Source organism: Sparus aurata, chromosome 17 (assembly GCF_900880675.1).
Source record: "Sparus aurata chromosome 17, fSpaAur1.1, whole genome shotgun sequence".
Lineage (NCBI taxonomy): Eukaryota > Metazoa > Chordata > Actinopteri > Spariformes > Sparidae > Sparus > Sparus aurata.
Window position 1 is genome coordinate 15,186,318 of NC_044203.1, and position 24,034 is coordinate 15,210,351.

Sequence of the window (24,034 nt, forward strand, 5' to 3'; positions counted from 1 at the left end):
TAGATCATGACACATTATCACTTACATAATTGCAAACAGTCAGCATTAACCTCTGATTTAAACCCTGACTCAAAGTTGGCAATGCTCATATGAATTCCCATGCCTATGGCATTAATCAATAAGCAATGTTGATGCAGTATTAAATCTTTTAGAAACAGCAATGCCGATGTTTAGAAATCAGTGGAAACTGGCAAATGTGTACATGGTATAAGTGTATTTTTTCACTTCATCCACAATGTTTCAAAAACATCTTAAACTCTTTAAACAAGAGTGCAAAGGCCTTATTGCTCCATGAACTCAAATAAACACACCAGCACCCTGACACTACGTATTTCCACTCATGCAGGCAACAGGAAGAGGAAAAGCTGCTTCCTGTGGAAGAATGGGTGGAGGGGGCGGTGGTCACTTTGAGTATACCCTATTCTGTGTGTGTGTGTGTGTGTGTGTGTGTGTGTGTGTACACACTGTGCTGTCAACATATGTTTGAGTTTATATAGCAGTTCCATCTATATTTTCTACTACTGTTGTCTCAGGAATTATTAGTTCATCTCAACCTGGAGTGCTAACACAACTGGCTTTTGGCGGTCTCTAAAGCTGCCCCTGGGCCTTCATGTTGACAACACACATTGCACATGCTTCCAAATACCAGTGACACTGAGTGGGAAAATTTGGGCCACAGGCCCAGCTCTTCCTTGAATACACTCTTGTGACAGAAACAATAGGTACCGGTGGAGGGTAAAAGTGAATTATGTGTTATTCAACATACTCTCCATCAAACCAAACCAAACCAATCTTCCATCCAAATGTACCAGCCTGTACATCCTTGATATGAACTTTAAATGAATAGTCTGCCAGATATGGGTCATTACAATGCAATGTTACACTATAAGAAATAATAAAATGTGCCTATGAAAGGGATGTGTAAGATTTGTGAGAGGAACACGAACACAAACAGTACTGATGGATCAGGAATTGATGATATAGATTTTCAATGAGGAAATCCAGAAGGGGTTAAAATAACCAGCAGAGCATAGTACTGTAAGACTGCAGAGTGGATATAGTATAATGTCCTCAGCTACACTTATTAGTCAGCAGTAGAGCTACACAGATTCCACTGAAGTACGGTCGGGCATGGAGGGTGGTAGAGCAGAGCAGCAGAGGGCAGCACACAGCTATGGGAGGGGCAGGGAGGCAATACGGGTCAATTATGGGAACAGCGCTGTGACAAGACATGACAGGGGGGGCAGAGTTGAGGCAGAGTGGAAAACAGCTGAATAATATGACAGAGAAAGTGGCAGGACAGAAAATATCAGTCCACAGTGAGTCAGAGCCCAAGGGAGAGGATGGTTTGGGAGAAAGGCTGTGAAAAACAAGAGGTACATGTTTGTATGTGTGGTGATTGCACAGGGGTGGGAGGCCTTAGCTTGTTACTGTGAGTGACAGTAATAATAGTTTGGGACTGCAATGCACGTGTGCAACAGAGACAAAGACACTGTCTTACCATGCAGTTCATAGCAAAGTGGTTGTGCTGGGTCTGCAGCTCAACAGCATGCTGGTGGTTCCCTCCGATCTCTGTGTAACTGGTGAGAAAAAGCCCCTTGTTGTGCATGATCCAGTCGAACATCTAGAAGTGTAAGAGCAGGAGAAAATGCAGTTAGTTTCACAGAATGGTACGCAAATGAAAAGGGTAGCTCCATCTCCTGTTTACTCACAACAACAGCACTGAAATATAAAAGAGGGCCTGTTCTTTTGTGTTTGCAACTAAAACCTAAAATCAGTCATCACGGCACTGACTTCTAATGGCAAATCATCTTCAATAAGTAGGAACAAAAGAACAACGTTTGTGCATGTGTAGTGTCCACCATGCTTAACCTTACATTTATGTGGCATTATGTTGCTCTCTCTATAAGTTAGTTGGACAGACACGGTGTGCTTAATTACTGCTCTTACCATAGCAGGCCTCTGCATATGCTCCTAGGTCTGAGCAGTTTGTACAGCTAGTTTCCCAGCCCCAGACACACACTCACGCATGCACAAGCACACAGACAATATTTGACCAAGACATAAAATAGGGCTTGATTACACCAAAACATGCACATCTCAACCTTACATGACCAAACCAAGTAGTTCAGTCCACCAATGCACTATAATACCCTATATACATACATAACCTTGCTAAGCTGGCCTTAATGTGGATGAAAGTAGATCTCAGGACTTAAATGTCTGGATTAATGTAATGTTTTCAAATTTCCAGTGAAGACTTGCATAAATGCATGCATGCTCATGCCTCAGACTGGCTTCTGTATGAGCTGAAATACCAGTATGTATCAAGAAATAACTGCACACTGGCACATATTTACATAGAATCACCAAGGGGCAGGAATATGAGGAGGTAGTGTGGAACCAATTAAGCTTATCCTCAGCATGGTTTAAATCATGTAATGGCATGAACACTAGAATACAATAGAACAGATCAGCACTCTTACCTTCTCTGCGTCTTGTTCGAACAGACGCAGTTGGAAACATTGGTCCAATTTCAGCTTCCTCATGTGCCACAGCTGCTGCAGATTTTGGCGAGTCCCATGCAGCTTATCCAACAAACCTGTCACTTTAGCTACTAGGTTGTGTGCGTCCGCATGCGTGTGGAATCCGTGATGATGGTCATTGGAATCTCCACTAGCTCCACCAGAGCGGTTACCATACCCGCTTTCCCCACTACTCCCACCTGCTGTTTGTAACTGTAGCCTTTGTAGCAGCCTGCGTCCCTGCGCATCCAGCTCCTCCACTGATGCCTTAGTGGCTCTTTTCTTAAGAGCTGCATGTTCCTCCATGAGTCTACGAGCCCCCTCCAGGTCCCGTGGGAGATCACGCTGGGACAAGGTGTCCTGGAGCTCCTCGAGGCGTGCCAGTGCCCGCGCTGCATCGCTGGCAAAAGTCTCAAAGGACAGCCGCACCTGAAGAGAAAGTTAAAAGTGACCTGCATTCTCCAAAATGAAAATACTACTGAATATAAGCTTATTGAGAACTGCTAAAAGACAAGACTTGCTGAAAGGAACAAAGTAGTTTTCTTAATTAAACACAAAAAAGGGTTGAAGCCAAACACTGAAGACAAAGTGACATAATAACAAAGCATCCAAACCTCAATCCAGTCATCATGGTTGTACTCTAAGCTGCCCTCAAAGTCAGCTGTCAGCTGGGATGGGTCCACGATCTTGGATAAACCCTCTAACGAGACCATCACCGTCTGGTGGAGGGTGTATGTGGGACAATTTAAGTCGGAAGTGAAAAAAAAGAGATAGATGTGGTGGAAGAGAGGTGAATGCAGGAAGAGAAAAAAAAGGGAGAAACATTGAAAATAGACAAACAGCGAATAAGAGGGAGACTGAATCATCAACACAGTCGTCATCTTATCCATATTCCAAACTAATGAAATGTGAACTTGTCAAAATATTTCCCGTTAAACCTGGATCATGAAAAGAATGTGCAGAGTCAGTGGCCCCACTCATCTACTGTTTACATAGGTGGGGCGACCAAAAAAAAAATCCAGATTCCAGACATTTTAAACAGCATTCATGTTATCATTAATAAGATGCAAACACACATACATATATAAACTCTTAGGAAGTAAAAACAGTACAAGGGAAACACAGGTATTGGGGTGGAGTCACTCTCATATAGCTGCTATAACAACTGCAGTTTTAGCTTCTCTTGAACTATGAGCAAACGTGTTTTTTCTGCTGGATGATGAGCAGCATTTATGAAAACTCAACAGTGCTTGAGGAAGAAGATGAGAACACATCTTGATTATTTCCTCCGAAGTAAACCAGCGAGAGACTCAAACCAGCGACCTCCTGTTTATTTTTGTGTACTACTCACATACAGTACATGATTGACATCATACAAAAACAACAAGTGAGTTGTCCAAACCAAACTCACTACTGTTGGGATAAAATGCTTCAACATGTCCTATATATCCTGTTTCCATAGTAACTGGGTCAGGACTAAATATATCAGCACTACATGCCCACACGGGACAGAACAGTGCCACTGTCACCGAGCAGCAGTCCAATTAGAGCTGATAAATTAAGACCGATGGCTAAGCTAAACTAACAGGAGCTCTAAGAGTTTACTACATTTATTTAATTTTCAGATATACTGGTGTAATGAGCACTACCAACGTCTCAATTCCTTGTCGAAAACAACACAACTGTACCACTAATGTGTAGCATAAACAACTAAATCCAGGCTAAAAGGTTTAAAAAAAGATACGTTTTGTGCAGTAATAATTCAATTATTAGAGTGTCACCCACCTCAAATTCAAACTTGGAGCTGCCGAAGTTGGTCCTCTGCTTCTGCCAGAAGTTGTCTGGCTTGATGATGAGGGCGACGTGGATACAAGATGGGAAAGACTCCTGGAGGATCTTCAGCAGAGGCTTGATGCTGTCCCACTTAGAACCACGCATGTCCACAATGACTGTGAAGCCATGTCTGGCCACCTCCTCGCTGCAGGAAACATGAACAAAGAGGTCAGATCCTAAGAAGAATAATAACTTTTAAATCATTTTATAATGCTAACATTAAATCTTTAGAGTATCCAAGGAGAGAGATGTGATTGATTTAAGAATGAACAAACCTGAATGAGCTGAAAGCAAAAATGTCAAACTACTGAGTCACATTATTGTCACTGCCCAAGTAACAGAAATAGAGACACTATGAAGCCAAAAAATGAAATGACTCATTGCATTTTTTTTTAACAAAGGGTTGATACCAATAAGATTTAAAGTGAAAATATCCCATGTAAACCTCTAGAGCATCTGGGGAGGAAAAAAAAATTGTTAAAACACAAGCGTTGAAATTTCCACTGCTGCTTACCAGGAGTCCTGCTGCTGTAAAAGTCCATAAAAGGCTGTTTCTCAGTGTGAAAGGCTTTAATCTGAATGTGACTAGCTAAGAGACAGAAACAGACGCAGGCCCTCCTGCTCTAACTCACTCTGACCTCACTCTCTGAAAACAGATCGGCAGCCAAATGGGTAGAGAAAAACAGAGTGTAGAGGAGGGAGAGGGAGAGAGAGGGAGAGAGGGAGAGAGGGAGAGCGAGGGAGGGGGAGGGGGGCAGATTTAACAGAAAAAGAGGGAATGACAGAAAAAATATTTAGATGAGAGAAAGAGAAATCAAGCTGAGGAGAAGAGGAATCTGACCTCGTTCTGAGCCTGGCTGACCACCTCGGATGGATCTTTTCTCCCCTCTAATTTCACATCTCAACACAGTTCCCTAAGAGTTGAGCCTTTTGGAGGCCTGTAAGACTTTGTGCACCAACTGCAACTAGTACATCTACTACACATATAACACGAAATCCCACGGTTTATCATGTGAACTCAATCTTTTTAACGCACCTCTGAAAAGACATGAAAAAATTTTGTTGCAGGTGTCATCGTCTGGTTTATAATTTGTTCTTGGACTTAACAAAAGAATAAAAAATACAAAAATTGATATCATACTGACAACTGCTGACAGAAATACACTCACACGTCAAGCATTTCTTTTTTAATTTGCTTCAGGACATCCCAGAATGCTTTCAAGGAGCCCTGAAGAAATCTGGACCCAGTTTTTCTAGATCTGGATCACCTCTTGCCTCAAGACAAAACTCTACAGAGAAAAAGACTTAAAGCAGTAGACCTGCAAAGCACTGGAAAGCGCAACGACGGAGATCAGACGCAGCAGAACTGAGGAGTGCAAGCTTCCCTCCGAGCTAATCACAAGCGACTCCAAACAGAACACCCTGGAGCGAAGTGTTAAATGTGAAGGTAAGGTGCTTCTCAACTTGAACATCAGCTGGCACAGAACTAGAGGGCGACTGCAGCTCTGCAAGAACATTCTGTGGCTACATGCCTCCTGCAGTAGTTTATAGACTGGAGTCCAAACGTTAAAACAGTGCAAACAGGAAAGAAAAGCGAACTGCCCTGACAACTTTGTTTAATGAGAACTGACCCACTCTAACTAGACAGTATCGATAGCAGAGTGAGAGAAGCGAGAGTTACTAATAGTGGCAACCTACACAAGGAGTAGCAGCTTTTTCTCGTGAGTTAGGAGGAAAGGGGGGGAGGGTTGGAACATCACAGAAAATCTAAAACAAAACCATCCCAGCTCTTCGTAGCCTCAGGTTATCCTTCAGCATTTTAAATCCAAGAAAGGTGGGGAAGTCAGTGACACAAAGAAAGTGATAAGATGTGTGTGAATGTAACTGCATTAGAGGCTGAGAGAATGAGTCTGTTTCGAATCAACCCAGGATTTAGAGCAGGGTCTATAAGTCAGTGCACATATGAGATTGTGTGCTTGTTCACGAGCATGATTCTCCACTAATCACTGTATGTGTGTTTTAAGCACATTTCCTACCTTGGAATAGTAGCCAGGTAGGCTATGAGCCTGCGCAGGTCTTCGGGTCGTATTCTGTCATGATTGCTTCGTGCTGGAAAGGTGAGAACAGGACCTCCACGTCTGTCTCTGCCACCTTTAGGTAGAAACAAGACAAATAAATGTTTAAATAACAGTTGCTTCCCATGATGATAATGCTCATATAATGTGCATGGCTTCAGCAAAGTTTACCTAACAGACAACACCAAACACACCCCCTAAGATTTAAAGTTAGTGCGGCAGGTCTCTGAGATGACAGCAGCTATCTCTTATGGGTACGCTCTTTAAAGATCTCTGTAGTTAGTCATAACTATACTGAGTCAAACTGAAGAGTCAGAGCTCAAATTAGAGTCATGATGACAAGACTAATAGCCTTTCAGTCAGACACTGCATAAACAAACAACACTATTAAAGAAGAGCGAAAAACACTCTCTCAAACTCACTTATGGCAGTGACCATGTAGTTAACACTAATGGGGTTAAGGTCAGTCAGCACATGACGAGTCAGAAAAAGGTCAGAGGACTAAGTGAGTGCACTTGAATAACCCAAAAAGTAGATATCAAACAGCGAGAAGCTTGACTTTTCAACTTAATAGCAGCCAAGCTGCCATTTTGGGAAATGTAATGGGCACTATGTAGTTCTGGAAAAGATATTCAAACTCAAATTTTCAATATCAACATATAAATGAACAATACGAACTGAGAAATATTTGTTTTTTTCATTACTGAAAAATGCGATCAGGGTTTGCTTAATTCAAACAAAGTAAAACAGTAAGAAATTGTGTTGTCCTTTAACGTCAGTTTGTTTATTCAGTTTGCTCAGTTATGAAAAAAAAAGTGTTTGTTAATTTAGTTTGTTAATGCATACAAAATCAGTCAATGAAGATTGTTCTCTTCAGATTAAAATGTAATTCCCAAAGCTACACAGTGCACCTTTAAGAGACATACAGTATCCGTTTTAAACTAAAGTGGCACTGAGTAAACATCCTTGGCAAAGGTAACTATGATATCTTTTAACACAAAAGACACAAAGCCTTGAAATGGTGCTGATTGTATAATTATTACATGGAAGAGGATGACTTCAGAACTCTTGAAAAGTACTTAAATGCTAAACATGTCATGTATGCTGAGAGTAAAGGTGTCTTTCTGATAAGCAGACACTAACTGTATGAGAATTAATTCTTCACTTTTGTCTTTGATGACTCCACCTTACTTCAGGTCTCTGCAGCAATAGCTTGACTTCAAACAAGTACAGGACAGAGTTTGAAAATCTTTAGGCGGCTCTCGGAGACGAAGGCCAATACCAGATTGTTCAAAAATCATAACCTAAAAAAACCTAATTTCTGAAACAGATTTCTTTATTTGAAACATGAGACCTTTTCGACTTTTTTTGGGAAGGGGCAAATAAGGAAAATACAAGTCTAGTTTGGTTGTGACTTCTCATCACTGTAAAGCATGAATGGCAGTTCTTATAGCTTTATGGAGTGACAACAATCCTATAATATCATAGATATACACTGTAACTATAAACATCTGACCTGAGAGAAAGGCGACCTTCTCCTTGAGGATCGGAAGCACATCAATGGCCTTCATATCCTCATTGCGGTGAAACCCTGAAACACAGAGAAAAGTAGAGAGGTCAGCAGGCAAACATTGAAACGGCAACTTACACCAATCTTAATGTTTTTTTGTATTCAATTTCACACCAATTTACCACCTGACTTGTGCTTGTCACAACTTGTTTTAACCAGTATGAGTGTCTCTCCCACATGTGTGACACACACGCACAAAATATACCAGGATGATGTATCTGAATTTGCAAGTTAACAGCAAATCATAATCGGGAACTATAGATCTTCTTGCTAGTCCTTTGTTTATTTATCTTATCGTCTCTGATGCCGGCTGAACCTGAACTGGAAGAAGGGTTTAAATCAATGTTTCCTCTCATTGGTGACACAGACTTAAATATCAAAAGTGACGCTTGTAAAAAGCCCAATAACTATCTTTAAAGTGCTTATTTCACCTTAAGACATACTGCACTATACTGTACCCCAGTAAACTCAAAACTAAAGTGAAAATAAAATAAAAGAAGGCTATTGATTTTTTTAACATCAAGACTGAATAAAATCACTGTTAATAGATTTCAATCCTTAATAGAGCTTTGTAATTAAAAGGAAGAAAAAATTATCTTTTGGGGAATTATCAGAAATCCTCCTTTTCATCAAAGCAGCTGGAGGAGTGTGTTGGTTTTTGTGTTTGATTGACAGCAGAGGGAAGGTGTTACACCGGAGTAAACACAAGCCAAAGTAAATAAACTTGTGCTGGAGTCAACCTGTCACGGGCACACAGCATGTTGTTAACAGTGATTTTAAAGAGTAAGAACCATGTCAGCATCTAACTGAACCAAAATGACATCTGCAGGTACGTTTACATGCTGTTTAATGTGCTGCAGCTGAGCAGCTAATTACTGATGAAAACAGCAGTGCACATTTCCCCAGTGAATGTTTGTTTTGTAGCCTGTTCAATTAGCGGAGGTGCAGTACAAGACGTGTGTGAATGTTTATAAATTGGATATGGAGTCTTTAGCAGGACAGTTCATGTGGGTTATTGTTAAGGTTTGAGGCTCTTTTGTATCAGGCTGCTGTCTGGCTCGGTGTGAGTCTGCTCTGCCTATGACAAACAATGACATTAGTACTTATTGTCAGATTTGATTGGCTGTATATGTATACATGTCAATGCTGTAAAAGACAAAAAATAAATGTAACTTCATGTCAGTTTCCAGTACTAAAAGGGTGCTTCAGTCTGTTGTTGTCTTTGTTTCAACCTCGTCTTAAGATCCACAAGGATTAGGCTAATGAGTAAGCTGACATACTGCATGAAAAAGCAACTGGCTATTTTTGCATGACATTTCTGTGCACGATGATGCAATATAAATCTGCCATTTGCTTTTCTTTGCTTCACGTCTGTCTTCTGTAATTTATGTTGATGTTTCAAAGGACAATGAAAAACAAGCAAACTGGTTTGTGGCTGAAGATTTTTAAAATTGATGGTTGAAATTAAATGCTGTGAGCATCAAACCAATCAAAAATGTTCGGAGGCACCATTCCCAAGCCCTTGTACTTTTGTAAAGTACTACCTCACTGAGCAGGAACGTTTCTGACCTTCATTTAGACCCTGGGCACTGTTATGGAAACACATTAAGTTCCTCCAAAATATCCCTTTTCCCTGGGGCTTTAAATACGGTACTTGTATTCTTGCTGATGTGTTTATAAAAAAATGTCAAAATGGGATGAATGTAATCTGGGGGGCAAAAACATGAAAATATGAGTAACGTTTTTAAGCTCTGTTTTGGTAAACAGAGCTTAGGGGTCATAAAGGGAGACAAATACTGTAGAGGAAAGAGCAAATAACTTTACATAAACACTGTGCTGCTTTGACAGTTATAATATAAACATTTAATCACACTGAGTAAGAATGGAAATTAGCTAATTAGATAGTGGCTAGACTGCTGAATCATGCATGCATACACACACACACACACACACACACCTCACACACACACACACACACAAACCAAATGCCCTTAAACAAAAGTCAGTCATGATTCAAAGCATTAATCTGAAGAAGGAGCTGGTGATTACTAGAAGTTCAGTATTTTGCTTTCAACATTTCAATATTTTTCAGCCCACAGCTTGATACAAGCAGGGAGCAAAATAGTAAAATGAAGACAGTTTTCAACATGAGTATCATTAAACCTGTGACTGACTCTTCCAGGTTGCTAATGGGTTACAACCCAAGGAGATGGAGTAAAAAACAGTAGGGTAGAATGCAATGCAATGACAGAGATGGAACGACTGAAAGGCATATAAATGGATGGATAGACAGATGAAAAGATAAATGGATCAAAGGCAAAGTGAAATGGATAGGGAACGGAGAGGTGCGGGCTGATAATGAATCATGTGAGACAGTGAAGAGAGGAATAAGGGGACAGATGAAAACTGCAGTGTACAGCAAGATGGCTAATAATACAGACAGAGGAGACTGCAGAAAGAGACAGCTAAGTAACTCCTACAGGTTCTGTAATATCGATTTCGTCCACAGTCTGAGGGAGTTGGGAGCGGCAGTCAGGCCTGGATGACAGCACATTAGCTCACAGTGGGGCAAGTGGCTGGACTGGACACAACCTGACTCCAGCTAATGTCACAACCAGCTGAGACGAGAATTGACTGAGGTGGCAATAATGGTTTTATTCGCTTTCCACAGCTGGCAAGAGGAGAGCAAGAAGGATGCCGAATAACTGAGTGAATCCATCGAAATCCACACTTGTAGTTTTTATGATCTCCATCTCTGTTGCTGGCTGTCTCTTTATAACCTGCTGAACCTGTTTTTCATCTAGCCCACCTTCCCTCTCTATCTGTCTCTCACACACAGAGAACATGGTAAGAAGACTGAGCAGGCCAATAGCTTGAAAGATTTTAGAAATGAAAATGTGGACTCCAGCATGTGTGCACTGAACATTCAGGGCCCCTTCCACTTTGTGTGTTAGCACGTGTGTGTGCTTCCTGTGAAGTGTGCCCAGACATATTCCTCACTGTGGTGGTTTATGTAAAACACTGGCACTGGCATATGGCCAACACTGACCTCTGGTATACTGCTGCAGCCCCGTTAAAACTAGTTTGTCACCTTTTTGAACATCAGAGTCTGGCACAGAGCTGGACATACATGCACTTTGGGTTTATGTGGGAGGCTACAGGAAGCCAGAAACAGATGTTGCTGCCATACAAGTTAAATATCTTTATGCTGCAACACTGGATTTTGGAGGTCAGGTTGGAATAATCCACAGAGTGTTGCATGATGACAAAAAAAAAATGAAGAGCAGCAAAATTTAAACAGCTGCTGGTGTGGAGTACATTACTTTCACTGTAAACAGTAAAATAGGTACAATGTCGCAAGCATATGCAATCGCACATCCCTTCCTAAAATGATCATGTTTATATGCAGCAATAACCCACACAATATCTCTCGGAAATAAAGTATTACCCTACACACCGTGATTCATGAAAACCCATCATTGCCTCTCGCTACACACACTAACACACCAGAACACACAGGCACACACGACAATCTCCTCTCTTCACTACACACAACCCCTCATTTACAAGTCTGCCGAGCATGAAATAAAGCTTTTCAATCACAGACTGCTTGTTCATAACACACTCATAATGAGAGCAATCCATTTTACTGGCAGCTTGCAGTCAGTGCCCTGTAAAGTCAGGCAAAATGCAAAGTGTTCGTCCAAGAAATAAGGGTTTTACCGCAGGTTATTTCTTTTTAATTATTGTACTTTCAATCTAGGATTCAAAGCAGGAAAATGAAGAGGAAATGTAGCTCTCTGTGACACATTTGTCCTTGCATGGTAACAGCAAACACAAGGTGATGAGTGCGGGAAGAGGAGATCAACTGCGCACATGACAGGTAGTGGATCATTTAGACGTAAGCAATGCAGGAGTGTCGCATGCCATGACACACGCACAGAAACACACATACAAATGTGCACTTATGCTCTCTTTCTCTGTGCAGATTTAGTGATGGAGACATCTTGTGCATACATTCATCACAGGAACAATGACAGCACATCATGTGGCGTATTTTGTCCTCGTCCTGGCTTGACATCACATAATGCATGATATACAATAATGCTCTTGCTTGTCAGCTATGCAACTCGAAGTGTAAGAGTACAACCTTTTGTCAAAGTGGTAGTTTACATTGTCACTGTGCTACATATTTAGGCAGTTGGTGACATTCTTGAATGATTTGCCCCTCTTACTGTAGCTCTTTTCCATTTAATAAATATGCGATAAAGTGAGGAGAGCTGAAAGAAAAAGGCTATAAAGTTAATGCATTTTTCTCTTCTCATCTTGCTAAGGGAATCGGGCAAAAAAGTAAAGGACTGGAAGACAAACAGACTCTGGTTTTGTTTCCCACAATTGTGCAAAAACTTAAACCATTAGCTATCATTCATAGTTCAATCATGGACATTAAATGTCCTGTCAAATTGCAACTATGGCTTGCCAGATTTTTTACTAATGCAAACATTGTCTGCTCAGTAAAGGCAGTGACTTGTCCAATTGTTCACTTTTATGCAGCTCAAAGGTCAGCCAACCGTTTTGGTTTTGCCTTTGCCGCGATATTCTAGTAAAACACACGACCACAGAATAAAGATGTGAAGACACAAAATTGTAGCTTCCATTCGAATTAAAAACACAAAATGACATAGCCTACACATGGGACTGAATGGTTTAATGCTTGGTTTTAAATCATTTCCCAGTCTGTGTTTTCACAAAGCTCGATCACTGTGAGAATATTTCACTTGCAGCTAGAGCAGTGAGTGTGATGCCTTTCCACTCTTCTTCATGAATTTAGAAAGCAAACAGACAGACAGGCAGCTACACAGATCCACTCTGCTCAAGCCTTCTTCTTGCTCCACCACAAGGATTGTTCACTAAATCCTTAAATTCACCTCACTGTGTAGCACAGGCAGTACATCAGCACAACGCGCAGAAAGTGTGCCAATCAATTTCCTCTTGCCCTGGCTGGAAACACTCACATGCCGGTCTGAATACACTACTACAGAACAGATTGTGTTTGTGCCTTGCACCAAGTTCTTCACACCACAGACTGAAAACATCCTTCATCCTTTAGGATCCAAACTTGGTTAAAGACTTGTTTCTTGAGGGCTTTAACGAGATGCAATGGGGAATGAACACACTAAGTTTAGATCAGAATGGAAAAATCTTATAAACCCCTGACCAAGATTGCAACCTGTTTGAATAGACACAATTTCTTTACCTACAAACCCCAACTCATAAACCCAAAATGAACACAACTGCATATTCGTGCCGTCTTTCAACAGCTCGTCAGAACAGACGGCCTCGGTGCACTCACTGTGCCAATCCCTTTGCTTCCAATCCTTTCGACCACAGGCTAGACTGTACATGGTGCATCTGCACAGCCTGGCAAACCACATGATGCCAATCCTCTGGCTCATAACCTCATAACCTCAAACTCAGAGCAATTACAAGCTAGGCTGTATGTGTAGTACAGCAGAAAATACCAGGCCTACTACATAATACTGCAGATATACTACAGTAAAATTCCCTTGGATGTAGCTGATAACACACATTCCTCCTGCCAGTGAGGATAACTGTGATGAGATCCAAAGAGTCAGAGCAGTAGTCACTATGAAATGCATTTTATACGATTGATTTGCACCCAGCAGCAACTGACCATTCAGCAGTATTTTAGAGTACAGATGCAACAAATGCATTTTCATTACAGCTGTATAAATGTGAGCTCTTTCAGAATTTATGCAAAGATTCAGAGTGCATGTGACTGTGATGGATTTCAGATGGCTCCTTCATATTCTGCTCTGGGTCAGAGCCCAGTATGATTACCTTACTATGAGTCTGAGTGAAAGGAGACAACTGGGAGGCATTTGTCACACTGCTCAGCTTGGTTTGGCTCAGTTAGGCCTAACTTGGACCAGCTCAGAATGTGGGGAGCTTTGAGAACTGCGCAGGACTAGAGGACATACGAGCAGATTGGTTTAGTCATTACTGAGTTAAGAGTTAGTTAGAGTTAAAGTGTGTGTGCATTAGCCTGATGTCACCCTGTGTGTATGTGTGTATGCACGCGTCTTTACAGGCATACATTTGGAACTTTGTGTTCTTATGCATGCCTGTGTGTGTGTGTGCCTGAGTTCTGACCTGTGTTTCACTGAACAGCAGCATGACTGGCACCATTTGCAAGGCTCTAAGAATAGTGCTCCTTTGGAGAAAGGGATGTGCCACTTTATCAGTTTTATGGGTAAAACTTTACAGAGCCCAGGCAGAAAGCAGGACACAGTAGGCCGCAGTAGATCCACAAGGGAATTCACTTCAGCACAACACAAAATCGATACCTCACTCTGAGAAAAGTAACACCAGGGTATTCCAGGAAACTTCTAGCTCCAAATGTCTACTACCACTGACACACAGTCTACAATAACGTCAGCGAGCTCTTCTGTGTTGTGGTGCTGTTGAAGTTTTAATGTGTCAGCTCTTTGAGGCAGAGAAAAGTCATAAATGTCCAAATCTCCAGGGAGTTTTAAACAAGCCCATACCAGCTGCTTGAGTTGCACTAAGAGATCAAACAAAACAATACTCAGCAGTCTCAAGCACTCAAATTAGACTTACTAAACTGCATATTTTCACAGTTTAATGTTGATCTTCAATTGGGATTCTTCAGCTATTTCACCTACGACACAGTGTGTACAGATAACCTGCTGCCATTGCCCTACATGTTGTTGTGGGCAATATGAGTGTTGAGCCTGGTCTATATGATGAGCTGTTACAAGCAGCTTGTTTGTCACGTCCCCTGTGTGACAACCCCGACTAGAATAACAGCAAGCGTACGTTGCCACGATGCAACAGGGGGATTAGATAAACAACTTAGAGCTCCATCTCTTTCTTGCTGTGCCTCTTGCTCCATTACTATATCTTTTTCCCTCTCTTCTACTCCTTTTCATTTATTTACCTCCAAAGTGTTTGCTCTCAGACACAGTCTTTCTATCCTACTCTCAGATACAAAGCCACTTCTAGCAGCCCCTATCCTACTCCAATTGTGTGACCTTCAGCTAGAGCTGGCAGGGGGCCTGGGGACTGTGGTGAGCTCAACTTTCATCGGGTTTCTCATATTGTTGTTACAGTGTGGCTTACAGTAAAAATAACACTTTGCTCCTACCACAACCCCTCGACCTGGATATAACCCCTAAGCACAGCAAAAAAAGGGTATGAATAAGTCATAACAAATGGGAAGGGTAGGAAACAAAAACTGATCTCATGGTGGAGCTCTGGCACTGTGCTTAAATGTTCATGTAACTGCAGTGTGGCGCCGTCAGACAAAACAATGCTGTCCCACAATGCTATTATAGGTTTCTTCCTGCAATTTGTTCAACCTAAGCAGAGTGAGTGTATAATGGCTCTAAATACTCATAGGTTACAATACATTCATAGGTTAAATGCAATGGTCATAATTTTATTAAGCTACCAGTTTTTACATTGATCAATTATGCTGTTAAATGTTTGTTACTAGTGACAAAAGCCCATCATGAGCTCCCAAGGCATACACTGACATCTTTATCTGACCAGAACTCCCATACTCCAAAATACAACACAAACATATAAAACAGAGGGGAGTAAATCTTAACATTTGAGAAACCAGAAATAAAGAATATTTGGGATTATTTTCAATTCATCAACCAGTATAACCAACCAATCGATCAATCAATCAATCATTTCAGCACTAGCTATGATCACCTCTCCAAGTCGTGCTAAAATGTGCATATGTCACTACTGTCAAATCAAAAATATGTGACATATCACATTCAGATTACATTAATATGACATATTATGTGTTATATGTGTTATAATAATATTAAGATGACTTGCAAGTCAGAGGATGATGCATTTGTTAATGCAAAGCAACTGGAATTTTTTTTTTCAAACAAGAGACCACTGCTTCAGATGGCATTTCTGTATTTGTTTGTGGCTGAACCACTGTATATTTTTTAATGAGACATCAGGACATATTTGGGTCTTGTTAGAAGCAATGAAACCAAATGTATATGATGGGACGTCAGGAACAGACAATATCGAGCATGACACCACAAAACTCTAAGTGAAACCTACATATATCCTACAGATTAAGAATGAACCACTCATCATACAGGGCAGGCAACAGAAAGCTCTGTAAATCATGTTCACACCATTCAAGACAACAAAGCCTAAATATAACTCTTGTTTAGTATAAATAAAGCTAAAGGTATAAAAAGCTAAAGGGCAATGCTGAGATAAACAACGGTCAGCAGTCTTATGCGTAGAGCACATTCAAAGCAGTTTCAATGCTATATAATAAACTACTGTGCTGACATCTGTGCTCACGAGTCTGCAGAGCTACACATAACACCACATACATTTCTGAATTAACACTTTGAGGGCCGCGACTTGTGTGTGTAGTAAAAGCACTAACAGTGATATAATTTATAAGATGAAGTGAACACACAAAAACACATACAACCTGGAGACAGCCAAGGGCTGAACGCATGCTGCGCAAATAAGAAAACGCATGTGTTGTTTTTGTGTGTAGCAGCTTCATTTGTAATCTGTTTAGGGTTATCATAAACCTTGACGAAATCTAAGTACTGTATGTGTTCTTATTCTGGCGCTACAGCTGTTTCTCTATTCCTTTCACACCTCAGTGAGCATGGATAACAAACTCACCTCCGTGTACAACTTACAAATCTCCTCTATTCCCTTTTTGGTCTTTGTTTCTCATCTCTAATGGGACATTCTACCACCCTGTCTGACTCTGTATTCTCCCCTCCCTCCGTTGAATCTATTGACTTCTGACATACTTAGTGTTCCCCTAGGCCTTACTATTGGCAACCTTCTGTGTCACTTGCCGATACTTAATGCTCCCTTTTTTCTACTTTTTTTTTTTGAGTTTTGTGTCCACATACTACATCACTGCTTGGTTTAAAAGGATGAGAACATGGAGTCAATGCTACACCAGCAGCACATCTGACAGGAACAAGGCCTTTTGGGGAAGTCACTGTCAGGAACCGAGGCTTGAAGCAGCAGCCCTTTGATCGGAAGCACTTGTCTTGTCATTATCAACTCTATTCAATATCTACCTAGCCTTTAAACAGAAGGACTGTCGTAACAATGCCTCCAAGGGTCCATAAAAGATGGTGCAGCTACGGTGTCTGTATAATAGGTTTAGAGTCTGCAACACAGAGTCTGCAACAAAATTTGATTGGTCATCTAATGGATGACATGTTTTCATTTCTTGGAGCAGTGACAATCAGGACACTATGAAAGTAATGTGCTTTGATACTAGCTTTTAAAGGGCCTGACAAAGACCTTTTGTATTGATCTAACTATCAAAATCAAAGGTCCTGTATGATGACAAAAGGGTTACCTGACCCAAGTGAAAAGACTGATCAATTAATTGCACAGTAATAGTCACAAGTAATAACTTGGGCTCATGACACTCGGTTTTGTCCCAGGTCTTGTTTCATATTAACCTGAGCCAGAAGCTGTTTCCCTGAGCTTTATCTTGATCCCTTGTTGTGATCTCATTCTACAGTGCTCTCCTCATGACAAATGGCACTATTTCTCCTGATCGCCTCACAGCAGTCATCTCTCAGACATCTGCATTCATTACCCCTGTAGGCTCCACACCTTGGCGACTGAGCAAGAGGGGATGTAAAAGAACACACATTTTTATTGAGAGTGGTAGTCAGATCGTATTGTCTTCTAGCTACCAAGTATTTTATTCTAATATTTCTAATATGCAGCTATACAGCAACACTCAAACAACGTTTCTTCTCTCTATGTCCTGTTGCAACTAGGACTAGAGGACTGCTTAAGCATGAGTGGTGGGTTTTTATTATCCTCTTCACTTCACAAGTGTCCCCAGAATTATGTCAAACATTTGACACACACACAAAAACAGTAAATTAGCAGTACGTGTCACCATTTAGGTGGACTGATTGTTACATTAATTTACTTCACATACATACAACAGGGTCACACATTTTCTGAATTAAACCTGTTGCAACACTTATCATATTTAAACATAATATACCAAAAATGTTCTGACAAATTTCAATGTCACAGAGCAACAAAGTCACAGTTCAGCCTCAGCAACACGACAGAAAAAAAAATACCAGGATTTTGTATAACTACACACAAGTTGCCACAAAGTCAAATGAAAACCACAATCTCATACACTGACACAGCCTCAGTGAAAACTGAACATTATATACTTCACACCTGTTTTATTTACTGTCAGGCTTTTTGTTAGTTTGCACTGTATTGTGGTAGGGGAATTCCTTCTAGGGAATTGCAATAATGCAGCTGCATTGCTCAAGACGTTAAAAAAAAAACGTAGGACTTTCTTGTAACAATGTGCATTTGTTTTACATTCTACTTTTTTGTCCAGGAAACAACAAGAGGATAAGCAGAGGGTTAGTTACAGTTCATTATTTACTCCTCCGAGGCTATGGATATACTAATGTCACAGAGTCTGTTGGCCCTTGGATTACTGATTAGCTGCCAAATAGATCACAGATGAAAACAGTAAAACGTTTTTCTATCACTACAGAGTTATAGAGTTGTGCTTTTTTTCTTTCTTTCTTTTTTTTTTTTTTTACAAATGCATAAAAATGTTTAGATGCTTAATAAATAACATTCATTCAGCAACTTATTATAATGCAAAACTGCAGTTGAGTTAAGAAGGCTGCAGGCTGTGATTTAGTCCTTTTTATAAGTGGGGGGAATTCCCTCCTCTCTCCCTAAACTCTACAGTTAACAGAGGGGCGATTTTTCTAATTTGCATTATAAAGACTCTTTTTAATCACTTTCACAAACCTAGTTTGAAACAGAACAGAGTAATTTGTGAAGATACTACAATATTTTAATTTAAAACATCTGCATTTTTACTTAAGTTCCTACTTTGCCAAGACCGCCTGGTTCACATCATTAAAAAAACTCAAAACAATGCAACACATAAATAATATCTAAGGGATCTGCAGGAACAAAATATCATAATAGGTAATGAGGTTCTACATCATTAATATTAAATCATCTTTATAATTTAAGGGCATTTTCTTCAATATCCCTTAAAGTGTCAAATGTTGAAGTGTAGGTTAATTGTTTTTTCAACTGCACGCAATCTAGTTGTACACTTTATGTGATGCTGTCTTAGTACTTTGATAGCCATTAAAACAAACAAGAACATGAGAGAATACATTTATGATAGAGAATACTACCTGAGAGTCTGATCAGGGTTTTCCCAGCCTGGGCGTACTGCCAGCTGTGGTTATCCAGCACTGCCATCATAAACCAAAACCAGCTCTGAGCCGTCCCGATCAATCTAGGCCTACACTTGACCCTAAACGGGTCTACAGCAGTTATCACCCTACCAGCTTTCTAACCAAACCATTGTTGTATGGCGTGGAGGCAACTGAACAACCGCCTCGCCATATACTGGCCAACGCCCTGCCACCCACTGAGCCACAGAAAGCCAAAGGCACTGCCAGCTCCTCTTTGCCTTCACCAACTGGCTTTTTTTTGGGGCCGTTTCCCCCCATGTCACTAACCCCTCCCAAAAACAAGATTTAGTGACAAGTGCTGCTTTGCATTAAACAGTTTCTCCCCTGTGTGGCTGGCTAGCTACTCACAGGGAAAAAAAGTTAAGCCAGCCAAACAGTTGTCACTGGTGGATTTGCGGGTGAAATAGGCTTTAATAATGATTGGTTGTAATCTTCTCTCTGACTAATACTCAGACTCTGTTGGTGACTGTGGGCTTTTGCACAGGAGCATGTAAGGACCCTTAATGTAAATAATGTCTTCCTTATCATCAAGTGTATATATTAAGAGTATAGTGACTGTTTATGTAACTTATGACACACGCACAGAAATAACAGTAGTTCTCAAGCAAATTCATCTTGTTTTCTTTATATAAGCAACAAACGTTTGGTATGTCAATTGCAACAAGTCCTGAATCGTTAGTCCTGCGATACAATATTTTAGGAATTGTTTTTAAAAAGATTATACCAAACAATATATTTATTGATGCCGTCTGATTAATAATCAGATCGTTCATTTACAATCATGTGTTAAGTGTTTATATATAAACCTTCATGCAATCTTGACATCAGTTAACAATCTTCATCTGTGCATAAAAATTATACAGACCAAATAATGTAAGTAATTAATTTGATCCAAATACCAATGCATATCCACTTTCATTGAACCGAGAAAATGAAACAAAGAGCTTATTCACTGTTTACTCCTAGAAAGAAATTAAGTTTCTTTGTTGTCTCTCAAATGAAAAAGTCAAGAAGGGGGATTACCATTATTTTTCCAAATTGTGAGAAAAGCTTTGATAAACTCTAAAAATGGGTTTTACGAGACATGGAGCTCAAAAAGCAAGGCCAAAATAAGTCACAATACAGCAACGAAGACTTCAGGGATTAACAAGCATCAGCACCCAAGCTGCAGCAAATTAATCATCTTGATATGAAAATGTTGGCACAATGGATAGGCTGCAATACATTATGTGAAGGCATTTAACACAAAAATGTAATAAAAAAATGTCAAACAAACAGACATTTCTATTCATATTTTTATTTACTATCCCTCTCAACAGAAGTTTCTCGGATCACATACCAGTTTTGTTAGGTGTCTGACATGGTTCCACAGTCAGCCGACCCCTTCTTTCCCTGAAAGAGCCCATGTAGAACCGCAACAACATGGCCAGACTAGCCATGTTCTGTGTCACGGAAAACAATCCAAAGAGTAATAACGTGACACAAAGAAGCTTCCAAAACAGCAATCCTACTGTAACTCAATCTCCAAGACTGCGGCGTAAAATATGTTTCCTGGTTTTGGAGAGTGGTGTAAATAGTTATTATTCAGGCAAAAAGAGAGCTAACTGTGTTACATCTATGGTGTTCATGAATTGTCTAAGTGTGTGTGAGAGCTGATAGCCCTTGTCTCTGGGAGTTCAAAATATGGTCTGTCCTGTTGTATGTGTATGCAAGCGGGCCAGGTCACATATCTGAATGATCCCGTTGGAATAAATAACTGGGAGGGATTGTCACCTCTGAGAATGAGCGTACGGGTCAGCTTTGACAGAGATATAACAACAGATGATTGAGTGTGTACAAGGTCAGGTCTTTGAAGAAGTAGATGCCTTGTTGGTTTGTTGTGCAACAGCAAAACATATAACGTGTTATATTAACCTTTGAAAAATAGAATAGATAGCCTCACCAATTCCAAATATATGAAAAAGAAAAGAAAAAGCTGAGAAAATCAAGATAACAAGTTTGGACTGGAACTAAACTGTGATGCAATGTGTAAAATATGACCAGAATTCAAAATCAACTCATCACCAGAGTAAACAACAACTTGATCACTATACACTTTGTTCTAGCTATCTTTGGCTGTACCCTTGCAGCAACAGAGCAACAGCAAACCAGGCACAGCACCCTTCATGTGACGAGGCTGGACACTAGACTGGGACTGAACATAGCCTTCAAGCCTGGAAAAGGGTAAGTTCAACAACAGGATTTTGTGGTACAGAGGTGATTTACTGTGGCTTTGACCAGTAGTATGACTCTAGGGATGGGAAAAGACAGCACAGAGTCTAACCAGCAGAGAAGCAAGCGAGAGTCAGGTGAAAACACAGTATAACGCCAGAATATTTTCACATTTTACTTCTTAAATTCAGGATATATTTCAGTTAAATCAGAGGTGAATGTGGAGAGACAAACCAAAACAGCTTAAGCGAGTTTTATCTCCTCCATGTTGAAAATGTGAGCTGTATTTCTCTTAAATAAGGAGAATAGGTGTAAAAATATTTCCTTTCTTGACATTTTATGGGTTTATTTTGTAGTTTTATATGAACTTGCCACTCTTATGCATTCCCTGGCTGAAACTGAGGGGCCCTTGACTTACAAAGTGGTATTTTGAGCTGGCAGTGAACTGCTGTTCCTTCACATTCTGTCAATAATGTCTTTTTAAATGTTTATTTCTACGTGTATGCTAGGGGGGCATTACACTCTGAACCCCATTCACCCCATTAAACCCAGGCATTCCTGACCTTTATTTGTTTTTCCATTGTCATTTATTCCCTACTCTATACTTCATTTTGGATTTTCTCACTCTTTTCATTACAGCCTGTCTCTGTGACCTCCCTACACTGACTCACTGTTGCATGTTGCACTGTTACTGTAGTAAAGAGAGAGAGAGAGAGAGAGAGAGAGAGAGAGAGAGAGAGAGAGAGAGAGAGAGGGAGTACAAGAGCAGCAAGGCCACAAGAGAAGTCATGAGTGTGAGAGGGATGGACACTATAAAGAAAGCATAAAAGCCCTTTTCAGCTTTGAGCGTCCATGTGCATCTGTCTGCTTGTAAGCCCACAACAGTATACAGTACAAACTTGCTGGGCAGCCAGCTGAGTCGCATCAACACATCAATGAAGAAGAGAGGAGGACTCTTTGTACGGCTCAGGGAACACCATTCATCAGCTTCCTCTATCCAAACCGAGCTCCGATTGTTCCGCTGCACAACAAAACCAAGCCAATAAACCACAGTGCACCAAATAACACTTGACAGGCAGGGTGCAGAAGGGAGAGAAGAGGAGAGATAGAGCATGCTTCTGTGGTCCACTGTGTTACTGCCTCAGAAGAAAAGAGGACAGAGAAGGAAGGAAGGAAAGAGAGACAGTGCTGGAGACAACACCATATCAGCTGTCCTTCATTCATTTAAGACAGTTGTGGCCCAGAGCAGATGGGACTTCAACTGATGATGTCAGACAGTATATAGACCGGAATATAGAAATAAAAAGAGCTGGGGTGTCACAGAGTCAAGGAAAGGTGCCCTTATCACATGTCACCCACACTATTATAAACATTATGAATATCACAGGGTACACACAAAATAGAGGCTACCATTCATTAAAAACTTACAGATGCATCTTATGTGGAAAGCAGCAATTAAAATTAAATAACTGTCACACCAGCTTTTACTCATAAAAAGGTAGTAGATTTATCAGTCCAAAAGTACCAAATTCTCTTCAAACCTGTGCAACATTTGAAATAAAGAGAATAAGAGAAAAGCCTCACAATAAAATCTCAAAATCCAAGGCACTCAACTTTGCATGTGAATAGCTATCAGCTATCAGTGTCAGGTTGGCCAAATCATGACAGCAGCACTAACAGAACAACAGCTGAGCTCTGATAATAGGATTATTTACTCCTACAAACCTCAGGGACAAAACCATAAAATTAACACATGATTAACTTATAAAGCAGCCATTTACAGAAACACTTGTATGAAGATAAAATAGCTACCAGTAGGCTCTGTAAAAGACATCTTTACTAAACAACAGAAACAAATACATAAAAGAGATAGAAATAATCCAGGATTGACACAAGTGTCTGTTTTTCCTGTCAGCAGGCCTTTAAAATAAAAAGGAAAAGGAAAAACCAAGCCTGAAATAAACTTGCAAACTCATCCAGAACATTAAAATGGTGACTCACTATAATTTCTTTTTTTATAAACAGTATCTGTAATGAATGCCTCTAACAGAGTGTTGAATGATAAACAGGAAATCCAACCCAGTGGCTTCTGTCTAAACAGATCCAGCAAACACACCAAAACTGTTATAACTACGAGCCCAATTGTCTTTAGTGTGAATGTGTGTGTGTGTGTGTGTGTGTCGGTGTGTATCGGCGGGGCTTACAGCTTGCTAAAAGCAGGATAGTTCCTGTTTACAAGCTCTGCAGTCAGAGCCAGTTCCCAGAGGAAGACACACACACAGACACACACACACACGTACAGACCTTTGGTAGTTTTGTACATTGTTGTTTTATTACGTGAGTGTCCAGAGAGAGTTTGTGTGGATTGTTTCTACATACGCATCATTTTCTCCTCTCCTGTCCTCCTCTGCTACTATCCGGTTCTCTTCCTCCATCTACTTCCTGTTATCCTCCTCCCTCTCTCCATCATTGTCA

General features: G+C 40.4%; 1 protein-coding gene across 6 annotated transcripts in view; it reads right to left on the minus strand.

The window, feature by feature from the left end:
- triob (trio Rho guanine nucleotide exchange factor b) overlaps positions 1–24,034 on the minus strand; it is a 108,427-nt gene that overhangs the window by 59,713 nt on the left and 24,680 nt on the right. For 4 of the 6 annotated variants that reach the window (XM_030393891.1, XM_030393888.1, XM_030393890.1 and 1 more), the window contains 6 exons: positions 7,950–8,024; positions 6,395–6,509; positions 4,311–4,503; positions 3,140–3,244; positions 2,487–2,954; positions 1,502–1,624 (listed from right to left, as the gene is read on the minus strand). In XM_030393891.1, coding sequence (XP_030249751.1) covers positions 1,502–1,624; positions 2,487–2,954; positions 3,140–3,244; positions 4,311–4,503; positions 6,395–6,509; positions 7,950–8,004 — 1,059 coding nt within the window. In that variant the 5' untranslated portion in view covers positions 8,005–8,024. Of the gene's footprint in view, positions 1–1,501; positions 1,625–2,486; positions 2,955–3,139; positions 3,245–4,310; positions 4,504–4,872; positions 5,012–6,394; positions 6,510–7,949; positions 8,025–19,285; positions 19,566–24,034 lie in introns of those variants that run through there. The other 2 variants (XM_030393889.1, XM_030393892.1) reach the window with 2 other exon arrangements.